This window comes from Falco biarmicus, chromosome 12 (genome assembly GCF_023638135.1).
Source record: "Falco biarmicus isolate bFalBia1 chromosome 12, bFalBia1.pri, whole genome shotgun sequence".
Lineage (NCBI taxonomy): Eukaryota > Metazoa > Chordata > Aves > Falconiformes > Falconidae > Falco > Falco biarmicus.
This window is the reverse complement of record NC_079299.1, coordinates 32,434,685-32,445,739: the sequence shown is the minus strand read 5'-3', so window position 1 is coordinate 32,445,739 and position 11,055 is coordinate 32,434,685. Positions and strand designations below refer to the sequence as shown.

General features: G+C 60.0%; 1 protein-coding gene and 1 long non-coding RNA gene across 3 annotated transcripts; one reads left to right on the top strand and one right to left on the bottom strand.

The window, feature by feature from the left end:
* The first annotated feature begins 475 nt into the window (after window positions 1–475).
* Window positions 476–7,630, top strand: LOC130157783 (uncharacterized). The gene is made up of 3 exons (XR_008825037.1): window positions 476–1,169; window positions 7,160–7,285; window positions 7,493–7,630. It is a non-coding gene; the product is annotated as an uncharacterized LOC130157783 (long non-coding RNA).
* LOC130157782 (translation initiation factor IF-2-like) lies at window positions 5,998–8,409 on the bottom strand. 2 transcript variants are annotated; one of them, XM_056357717.1, is made up of 3 exons: window positions 7,665–8,409; window positions 7,462–7,508; window positions 5,998–7,178 (listed from the first exon to the last, which is right to left on the bottom strand). In XM_056357717.1, the coding sequence occupies exons 1-3, from the start codon at window positions 8,407–8,409 to the stop codon at window positions 6,867–6,869; spliced, it is 1,104 nt and encodes a 367-aa protein (XP_056213692.1). In that variant the 3' UTR covers window positions 5,998–6,866. The 2 variants fall into 2 exon arrangements, with proteins under 2 accessions (XP_056213692.1, XP_056213691.1); XM_056357716.1 differs by having other exon boundaries at window positions 7,462–8,409.
* Window positions 8,410–11,055: the final 2,646 nt, after the last annotated feature.

Below are 11,055 nucleotides of genomic sequence, written 5' to 3'. Positions count from 1 at the left end.
ACGTTGCAGTGCCTCTCTGACACTTGGAGCCCAGAGACATTGCAGTTTAGGTTGTGGGATTTTTTTAAAAAAACAAAAAGAAACTCTTACTCCAAAAGTGCCATTTTTGTTATGTGAATTAAACAGATCTATTGACAAGTAAGGAGAACCTGTGGTCCTGGCCGCTCCTTCCCCAGGATGGCAGTTCGTGCCGGGCTCAGGGCTGTGCACACTCCCTTGCAGCTCGGAGAAGTATTTTTCTTCCTCCTAAATTGAGGAAACGTGAAGCATTAAGCACTCACTTCCCAAAACAAATGTAACTGTGCTTTCCCCAGCTCTCCACCCCTCGCTTTTCTGAGGGCAAATGTATTTCAGCTTCCTAAAGCTGTCCGCCCCCCCACCCCCCCCCCTTTCCCAAACAGCATGCATCGTGCAGGTTTATCTGTTACTTTTCTGCCCTGTGCGTGCTGCAGGAGGAAGAGCAGAAAATGCTAATGCTGGATATTGAGTGAAAAGCTGAGAAGCCTGGACTGAAGGGTGTGCTCATGCCTCACTCCCCTGCATATAATGGGGTTTTGTCCTGAGTTCAGAGGAGTTCTGGACAGCAGTCTGGTGCCAGGGGGCTGTGGTCTGGCTGCCAATGAGCCTAACGCTGCCTGGTGGCTTGGCGAGCTGGAAGATGAAGATGCATTTGACCACAGACAAAATGGACAAAGTAGAGCAGGCTTTATGCAAGCCCCTGCAAGGGGGTGCAAAGTGCAGCTCCTCTGGGGCTGGAGGAAGCACCTCCCCGTGCAGCCGGGGGTTGGGATGCTCACAGGTCCAGCCTGACGCCAGGAGCACAGCGTGCCCTGGGCAGGGCTCTACCCTGCCTGCCATGGCCAGGGCCTTGGGGTAGGAAGGAGAGTGTGTGGGTGTGCGAGTGCGTGTGTGCATGAGCCTCGCGAGCTGCATGAGGTCAGGAGCCGAGAGGCTTCCTGTTTCCTTTTTAAGGTTTAACAGAATTTGAAAGCAGCCGCCCGCCACGACCTGGACCAATGATCTGGGCAGAGCAGCGGGGGGAGTTTCACCTCGGGGTGCCTGGCGCCCGTTACAAATGCCAGCTCCGCTCTCCCAGCCCCACGTGGAGCCCCCAGCTCCCTCCAGCCCTGGGGGGCCGCCTCAGCCCCGGGCTCCCCCGGCCTGCCAGGGTAAGGTGCTGTTTACTGCTGCGGGCAAGGCTTTGCAAGTGGTTTTGAAATGCTGGTTACTTTAGCTGCTGGCCATAAATTGCAAAATAAATAATTATATATGCGATAGATTTTGCAATGCCTTCTGCTCCTGGCGCTGCCGTGTGTTGCTTGGGCCAGGCTCTTGGAGGGTGAATATTTTACATTTTGCATATTTAAACTGAGCGCTGGCTGCTGGTTGGGGTTCAGGCTTTGCCTCATCCCACTGCAGGTCCGTGGGTCGTGGGGGGGGGCTCTGCGTGGGGAGCCCTGGCTGGGGGCGGGGGGCAGTAGGAGGGCTGCGGGGGTACCCTGGGAGGTGCAGGGTGCAAAGCAGGGGTAGTCTCAGCACCTGGGGACCCCCCTCTGCTCAACAGAAAGGGGGTCCCCCCCCTCCCTCCTCTGCATCTCCTGGCATCCCAGCCCCTTGAAGCCTCCCCCAGCTCCCTTGCAAGCTCTTGCTCGCCCCTACTGCAGGGGGGTGAGCACCCTGCTGGCAGGGGAACACCCCCCCCCCCATCCAGCCCCCTGGCGAGCCCTAGGCTGGGGGGTCCTTGGGGCAACCCTGGGACCTGCCTCTGGTCTCTGCCTGCGGGTGGGAGCTGGGCTGCTGGGCCCCCTTGGGGGCTTGGCAGAGGGCAGCAGCTCTGCTCGGGCACGGCACGGACATGGGGCAGACAGGAGGCTTGCTGCCACCCATCAGCACCACCTGAGGGGCTCTTGCTGCCACACTGGGGTCCCATGCCTGGATACCCGCGGGCGGCAGCTCACGGCTGGGCGCCTTGGCGTCATGCCTCGCTACCCAGAGTGCTTAGTCACCTTTCTGGGCTTTTATTTTTACGTCGCGCTCACAAGCTGTTTGCATGCTCTCCCCTGGGCTTTGGGGAAGCAGAGGCAGCAGTGAGGTGTCCTCCTGCCACTCCCGGGGTCCCACCACCTGGCACCTGCCCCTTTATGCCATGGGGAGGAAATGCACACACACCCCACCCCACCCCTGCTACATCCCAGACCCTGCTTGCTTGGGGTCCCTCCCCTTTCCTGATGGCTGTCCTGGACCAGTGGCTCTGCAAGGGGTTGAGCAGCTCAGGGGTGCCTGCAGGAGCCTGGGTTCCCCCCTCCTGCCCCCTCCCTCGCTCGGCTTTCCGGCCTCGGGGGCACCCTGTGGCAGTGTGTTCCCCCTCCAGCCCCACGCAGGCTGTTTCTTTTCCTCCTTGGTGTTTCTTGGCTTCTAACCCCCATCGCTGTGTGCCTTTGGTGGTCGGGCTGGGGTGGGGTGGAGCACGGCATCTCCAGCGCATGCATGGACCCGTGCGCTGTCCCAGGGCTCTGCCACCGGCCCCTGGGGATGGAGGTTCCCCGGTGCGGTGGTCTTGTGGCCGCTGGAGCACGGCGCCCGTTCATAACGGGCCTGCCCCGCCCGCCTTCCCCGGCCGAGTTCCCTTTTTCAGCTGGGGCACGCAGCCTTGCGGCAGCACAGACCCTGTCGGCACCTCTGCGGGGCTCACGGCCGCCGCTTGGCCCCTGCCATCACCCGGCTGCATCCCGGGCGCCCATCGCTCCCTGGCACCTGCCGCCTCTTCCTCTTCCCATCTTGGGCACCGATGGGAGAATTAGGGGGGGGGGGGGGGGGGGGGGGGCAAATCCTGCCCACCGGGCATCGCCTCCGGCCCTGGCTGCTGCGTAATCGCACGGCAAAGCCCTTGCTGCTCCTGCGGGCGTTTCGGTGAGCACACTGCCCGGAGGCAGCTGCCAGCTCTGCTCAGAACTGGAGAAAAGTCACTGAAAGGTCTCCCGAGGACAGCCCAAAAACCAAAAATCCGGCGGGGATTTAATTTAAGAGCAGTGCAGCCACCTTCCATGACTCATGTAAATAGAGATGTTACAACCGGTGACTAATCCCCGTAGCACTTTCTGTGAATGTTTCATCTCCATTCAAGTTTCACATGAGTACTTTTCACAATTTAAAATAATAATAATAAAAAATATGGGCGCTTTTACAGGGAAGAGGGGAAGGAAGTGTTCTGGCTGGAAGTGGTGCGGGCAAGCGGGGGCTGCAGGGTGGGTTTTGGCTCAGTGGCAGATGTGGGGTGCCCGGTGGCCGCGGGTCTGCCCCGTTGTGCCCAGCGCTCGGTGGGAGGGCGATGGCTGCCGGCAGGGCAGGGGGCTCTGCTACCCGCCAGATGCGCAGCCCTGGCCCGTGCCATGCCGGCGGGCTGAGCACAGCTCGGCAGTTTGGGGGCCGGCTGCAGGTGGCGACGAGTTTTGGAGGGCTGTGGGGCCGTGGTGGCGGCCGGGGGAGTGACTCAGAGGCACTTCGGGGCTCTGTGGTTTTTGCTTTCATGGTTTTGCTGTGACTTAGCGACTTCGGTTTTTGCTCTGCGGGAGGGCAGGTGCCAGCATGCCCGGCAAATCGGCCATCCCGTGGGATCCCGGCTGGCTGATTAGGACGTTTTGGGGTTGTTGCTTTTGCCCGTACTGATTTCTGCAGCTGAGCGCCAGGGGAGATGCAGGCGGTGGCATCTCATGGCATGTGGGCCCTGGGGGACCGCATCTCCCCGGGGCAGGGCAGCAGGGACCTGGCATCCCTGCGGTGCTGCCAGCCGACTCAAGAGGATTTCCCCTGCAAGGCTTTGTGCTCCAAAATGTGCTCAAAATAAAAGATAAACCCAAACCTCTTGCTGCTGCTTCTTCAAAGGCACCTTCACCCCACACTCCCTGGCAGCAGAGTCTGACAGGAAAATGAAGCCAAGGCAGCATTTCCACGTTTCTTTTCTTTTTTTGCAATTTTTCTTCTCTTCTTTTTTTTTTTTTTTTTCCACCCCAGCCCATGGCACTGAGGGCTGAAGCTCCATCACTCCAGTGGTTTCCCCAAGCAACTGGCACCGCTGTTGCTGCCCCCCTCCCCGCACTGCCCCTGGGCCCAGCTGGATGAGTTTCCACCCCTTCAGGGCTGCTTATTTTCTTTTAAGAAGGAAAATCAGATTTTTTGACAATGACAAAAAATTACAAAAAAAAACCCCAACCCCCAAAAAAACTAACCTCCAACCCGCAACCCCTTTTCTGCAGAAAACTCTGGCTTTCCATAAAGCTTGCAGCCGCATGCTGAAGAGGTCTGGGGGTTTCTGGCAAACTGGATTTTGAAGCTGGGCCAGCGAGCCAGCTTTTTCCAGGGAGATGCTAGTGGCTGCCAGCATATTTTCCATTTATGTTGCAGTATTGGGGGGGAAGGAGGTGGGAGGGGAGAGGGTTGAGCATTTTCCAGCCACATGTGCATGTGCCAGCCCTCCTCCTCCTCTTGCCCGTGGGATGATTTCTTCCCGCTGTCCCCCCAGGTAGGACATTTCCCACCGGCTTGTGCTCTGCTGGGGCAAAGCTCCAGGGATGTCCCTGGGGAAGGCTGGATAAAGAGGGACCACCCATCCCCCGGCTTTTTTGGGGGCAATATCCAAGCGTTAGGGGCCACGGCGCAGTGAGCGGCTGATGCAGCTGCCAGGTAGCTGGTGTCGGACTCCGCCGCCTCCAGCCCTGCGCAGCTCCTGGGTTCATCTGGGGGCTTGTGATCCCTCGAGTCCCCAGCCAAGTTGGCCAGGAAACAGCACGCCGCTTCCAGCACCGGGCTCCCATGGCCACATACTGAAATAATTAGGGAGGAGGGATCATGCGCCGGTCCCTTGCCCCGCTTCCCTCTCTGCTTGCACAGCGCCTGCCCCAGCCCCTCGGGGCAGGGGACAGCCAAGTGTTCCCAAGTGAGAGCGGGGGGCTGGCAGCATCGGGTGCTTTAGCGTGGATGAGCATGGATGAGCTCACCTACAGTTAGAGACTTGGTGATGGGACATGAAATGGCCCAAGGGGCTGTGCGGGAATGGAGCAGTTCAAAGTGTCACAGGGGCAATGCACAGAAATATATAATTAACCCTCGAGTTCCCTCTAGACATTACAAATAAGCATCATCACGCACAGCCAACCTCTTTTACGGGATGTTTCTGCAAGGGAGCGGCTGCGACATCTCAGTGTGGGTGACTTTTGCTTCTCGTATGAGAAATCGGTGAAAGCCACAGATGAGAACGTGAAGGGGCTGGTGTTTTTCCCCTGGCCTGTGGGCGCTCGCCCTCATCAGATAAGCCAGAGCATCAGCCGTCACCATCCCCGTGGCAGCTCCCTGGGGCATGGCCAGCGGGGGGGTCGCCCCAGCGCTGTGGCTGCAGGGGTTGCCACTGGAGTGATTGCGGCGAAGCAGAGGTTAGGAGCTGGTGGTAGTGGCACTGGAAGGGTTAAAGCCACCACTGAGCAGTGGGAACATGCTGGCTGGAGGCGTCGAGGGACCAAGGGCAAGGATGCTCCTGGGGATGCTTGGCTGGAGCGCTGGCGAGGCTGCCACACTGGAGAGAGGCATGGCCAAACCCTGCTGGATCCCAGACCGCGGCGGCTGCAGCTGCGCTGGTGTAAAACCCCGTTTTTCAAATAGCACGAACTTGCGGAAGGTTCATTAAAGCAGTGTCCCCCCCCCCCCGTTACCCCCTTCTGGGGCTGTTCGCTGCCACCTGACTCATTTCTGAACTCCAGCTGAATCAGGGAACACAAACCTGCTCGTAAGCCATTTTCAGGTCGGTTCAATTTCTTGAAACACATAAGAACCGTACTCCAGGCCACGCCGAAATCATGCAAAACAGAAATTGAGTGTGAAAACCAGGGAGGAGACACACACAAGCAGGGTGACAGCCAGAGCCTGGCAGCGGGAGAGAGAGGGAAAGGGTTGCCTTACTGGGCAGGGGAAGGGCTTGTGTGGGGGCGAGCATCCCAGATGGGGTGCTTGCCGGAGCTGTTCCCTGGGGAAGGGTTTCCTTCACCTGCGTGACAGCCAGCAGCCTTTCCCGCAAGGTCTGCAGGGAGGTCATGGCTTTTTTTAGCCCATCTGCTAGGGATGGCAGGGGGATAACAGTGTCCTTCCCAGTGGGCAGGCTGGGAGAGCATCCAGGTGCCCGAGAGCTTGGGGGTGCTCTGCCCAGAGAGTTGAGGGGTGGCAGAGCCTCCTGCCACCCCCCGGAACCGTGGGGTTTGGTGCCTGCATCTCATCCCCTGCTGCTGCCGCGCGGTCCCCATGGCTTTTGGCTGCAAGCCCTGGGAAATGAGATTTTTCCCAGCAAAGGCCCTTCCTGATGAGACCCCCCCCGCCTTTCCCAACGGGTGTAGCCAGCTGCTGCGGGGGGGAGCGGGGGTGCCCGTCGGCCGTGGGAAATCTCCCTCCCCGCGCCTCAGACAGGGGGGTGACGGGCCCTATAAACCCGCCGGCACGTCCCGGCTGGGAGCTGCGGCGAGGCCAGGCCAGGTAGGGCGCGGGGGGATTGTTCGGGTCTATGAGGTGCAGGGGGTCCCCGCGCAGCCTGTCCCGCTGCCATCAGGACCCTGAGTGCATGTGGGCTGTGTGGGCGGGGAGGCCGGGACCCCCGGCAGGGTGAAGTGGAGACCCTGAGCTTGAACAGGCTACAATTTCCCCTGGCTGAGGGACTTTTTATCTGCCCTAAGGGCACACGCTGTCCTTTCCCCAGTGTGGACCGCTCCCGCAGCCCAGGGAAGGACGCTAAAGCCTAACTTTCCTCTGCTTCCCCAGCATTCCCTCCATTATTTTGATTATTGCTTAATATTTTAAGCATTAACGGTTAATTAATTAGTATTTAGGCATTAATGGCATTCAAGCAGAAACCACACGGGTTTTGGGCTGTGGGCTCTCCCCAGAGGAGCTGATCTTAAACCCTTGTTGTTTAAATGCCTGTAAAAAGGGAAGCGTGGGAAGCGGAGGGCTGAATCCCAGGGGCAGGGGTTGAGCATCCCACCGGTGGGCGTGGGGGGGCACCCGACCCCGGCACAGATCCACACTGGTGTAAACCTGGGGGCAAGGCGGGTGAAGCATCCACATGTGGGGCCCTGTGGCTGGCGTTCCCGTCCCTGCTGACGGAGAGCTCGTCCCTCCGCAGGCGATGCCCTGGCCCTCCGCTGAACGGCAAGAAGAGGTTTTTCAAGCACAAATGAAGAAAAGCCCGTTTCTGCCGCGGGGAGCGACCCTGCCAAGCTGGCTGGTGGCACCGGCGGAGGCAGCACGGGTGAGTTGGCCAGGGCACAGCTGTCCCGCTGGCAGCAGGGACTAGGGGGGAGCGGGGGGCTGTTATTTTTCCCCTCCTGATTATTTTGCCCGTCGCTTAATGGTGGGCAGTAAGTGACATTTGTGCCCATGCAGCCAGTGCTTTATTTTTTTAACCCGGGTCCCATGAAAACATACCCAGCTCCGGTGCTTTCTCTCCCTCTCGCAGGCGCTGGCTCTGGAGGCTGTGGGGGAAGGAGCTGCGGCTGGGGTGAGTGTCTCCATGGGGTGTGTGGCACAGCTTCGGGGACGGTCGGCTCGGGGTGCCCAGCGCACCCCGCTGGGTGCTGAGCCGGGGGGATGGCCCCGGCGGGGAGCCCACCCGTGCCGGAGCTCCTTACCTTCCAGTCCCAGGGCCCTGCTCCGAGCCCTGACAGCAGGGAGGGGGCTGCGGGTGCTGCCAGGACCCCGCGACCTCTGAGGGCATCGGCGGCGCTGCTCGGCTGCTGGAAACGTGTGTTTATTCGAGGCTGTGCAGTTCCAGTAAATGAAAGCAGGGCTGCTGTATCGCACGCCACGTGACGAGGGGTTTTGGTAACTCAGTGCCCGTTTAAACAGAGAAGAAGAAAGGAAAAACCCTGCAGGGTGGCGGGGAGGTGCTGTGCCTCGTGTGGGCTCGCTGGCCAAAAATGAGTCAGCAGCAAGCACGGTTGCTGCAGGAGAGGGGAGAGCGGCACCCCGGGATGCTCTTCCCCTTCTGCCGCAGTCCCTCCTGCTGCTGCTGCTGGTGCTGGCTTTGTTGGTGCTGGCTTTGCTGGTGCTGGTTTTGCTGGGTGCTGGCTTTGCTGGTGCTGGCTTTGCTGGTGCTGGCTTCGTTGGTGCTGGCTTTGTTGGTGCTGGTTTTGCTGGTGGTGCTGGTTCTGCTGGTGCTGGTGGTGCTGCGCAGGGCCGTGTGGGGATGCAGTATCTCACCCGGGCATCAGCGTCCGCCTCTGCCCCGCTTGCCTCGTCCCCTGGCAGAGGAGCAGCCTGGTGTTGGGTGCTGCTGAGCATCAGGGCGGCTGCACGAGTACAAGCGGGGTGGCCACCCCCGTGGCCTTTGGGTAGCCCATTTTCTCTCACTGGGAAGCGCCCAGGTGTCCCCATGCCTGCATGGCAGAGGAAGAAAAAATGATTTTTGAACGGAGGTGCGTGTTAATCACGGAATCCTTAAACCAACCACAAAACCCACTTTTAAGCCTGAGCATGTGGTTGTGTTGTGCTGACAGAGGGGGTTACTGGTGCCGGCAGGGCTGAAGCGCCAGGTCTGGCTTTGGTGTCCCCATCCTTTGGCTCCGGGGTGGCAGGGGGGTGGCAGCAGGGGGTACAGGGGTAGGGCCCAGCCGGGGTCTCCATCGCCTGAGTCACGCCGCAGCCCCTGGGCTGGGCGCAGGTTGGTGATGCCAAGTTTTTCCAAACTCAGTATTTCTTGAGAATTTTGGCTCACGGGAATTTAAAAAAAAATGAAAATGCTCTGAATTAGGGCAAAGCTGAGTCTTTTTTAATCACCTGGCTTTGCCATGGGGCTGTAGTTGGAGGCACCAGGGGAGCGGTGGGGACGAGGGCAGAGGTCTGCGCAGGAAAACGCGGAGTCACGGCTGAGGCGGAGAAACAGGAACCGCCTGGTTAGAGCTGACAGGGAAGTTGGAGCCCAGAGGAGCCGAAGGATCAAACCCAGGCGGGGGCGCTGAGTCCCAAGGCGGGGAGGACGTGGGCAGCCAGGGCTGCGGCTGCCTCCCCACTGGCTCTGAGCAGAGCCCCAGGCTCAGGGCTGTGGCCAGCCCCGCGTCGGACACCTCCAGGGTGCCAAGCCTGGGGTTTGTGTGGCTGGGCTCACCCGGCCACCCCGCTCCCCTCCTCTGGGGTTGGAACCGTGGGTGAAGGCACCGGCATGGCTGGGGCTCACCATGCCCAGAGCGTCGCCGGGAGAGGTGCAGGGATACAGGGAACTGGCTCTGGCTGGAAACCCCCTGCCTGCGCCGCCCCGCAGCCTCGCGATGTGCTGCTGTCCATCCCGCCATGTGCCACTGTGGCCCCCCCGGGGGGCAGCTGCCCGCCGCCCCCTCCCCAGCAGCACGGCCGCACCGGGGGGGAAGAGCTCCCTCGCACCGTGCAGTCTGGCGCACCTCGAAACTGAAACCAATGCTCCCCGTAGGTGGGGATTTCTCTCCATGTGTCAGCAGGGGCGCTCCAGCCAGCCCCCGCCAACGCGCTGCCCGCGGCCCTGCCCACAAGCAGCTGGCAGGCAGGAGGGTGGCTGCCGCCCGCCGCCCACCCAGCCGCTCTCCCACTGCCATGCGGCTGTCGGGGGGCTCTGGCCAGGCAGCACTGCAGGCTGCAGCTTGGGGGCCTTCTGGATTTCAGGATTTATTTTAAAAAAACAAACAACTTTGCCACTTGGGACCAAATCCCAGCACGAAGGTGCCCCCTCCCTGTGCTTGCTGGGCTTTTCCACCGCACACGCAGCATTGGAATAAAGCGAGTCTCTTCCCTGGGTGTTGCGCTGCTTTGAGCAATTGCTAAATATTGGGTTTTCCTACCCATGTAGGAATTTTTCCATATTTTCATAACATTACTTCATGCCATACTTTCAAAACTCACGTTTATCAAGCGTGTAATGTGGCAGATTTGATGGTGTGGTGTCTGGGGACAGCAAGAATGTCAGTCCTACTCCAGGTATTTTTTTTTCAATGCAATAAAATCCACGTTTGTCACTGTCGCTGCAGCTGGCAGCGGGTAGCTGGCGTCACCTCTTGTGTCGTGTGTCAGAAATTTGGTTGCTAGAAAAACTGGGACATCCGAGTTGCCCGGGCTGGTGTGTGACGCGTGGGTCCTGGCAAACGCGTGGGTCCTGGCAAAACCACAGTGTTGTTCAAGTGGTGACGGGGTAGGGGCGGGGGGGGGGGGGGGGGGGGGTCTGGAGATTCCTGGTGAAGAAAGCACGAAATACGCTGGGGGCTGGGTTTGGGGTTTTTTTGGCCTTGGGTGCTGCTCAGAGGTTTAGGGGCAAGAGGCGTGCTCTCCCACACCGGCTGTCCCATACCAGCTGTCCCACACCGGCCGTGCTGTGTGCTCCCCTTCACTCTCCACGCGTGGAAAGGAATTCCCGGTGCGTCCCAGCAAGTCATTCCCAAAGCGACGTGAGCGGTGCGAGCTCTGCGAAAACCCCAAAGCACTTTCCTTGCTTTCAGTATCGCTCATGGAACGGCAAGGCAGGCGTGGCGGGGGGCTCGGGCCCCGCGTGTGGGTGCTGTGCCCTGGGTGCCACAGGACCGAGGTGCTCGGGCCATCCAGTCGCTCTGCAGGGGTTGACACGGGCTGTGAAACCTGTTGGGAGCGGTGCACCCTGCGGGGTTCCTCTCTTCACTTTCTTTTCTGACGTGCCTGTTTTTCTGAGAGAGAGATTTATGTATTTTTTAATTTTTTTTTAAATCGTATGGGAACTCGGGGAAACCTCTTTGGATGCACTTTGCTTACCTCACTTGTACCAGACTGATTTTAATCCGCCCCCCCGCCCCCCCCCCCCATCACCTGCGATCCCCTCAGCCCCCGGGCTGTTTGCCCTTGCCCCTGGGGCAGCTGGGCCGGGGGGGGGGGGGGGGGGGGGGGGGGGGGGGGGGCGGGCAGAGTGCGCCGGTGCGCGGGGGGATGGGGAGCAATGAAACCAATTGGGGGCTTAATTAAAAAAAAAAAATTTGATAATGGGAAAAAAAAAGGGGGGGGAGGGTTTGTTTGCCGGCGTTATTTGGGGTT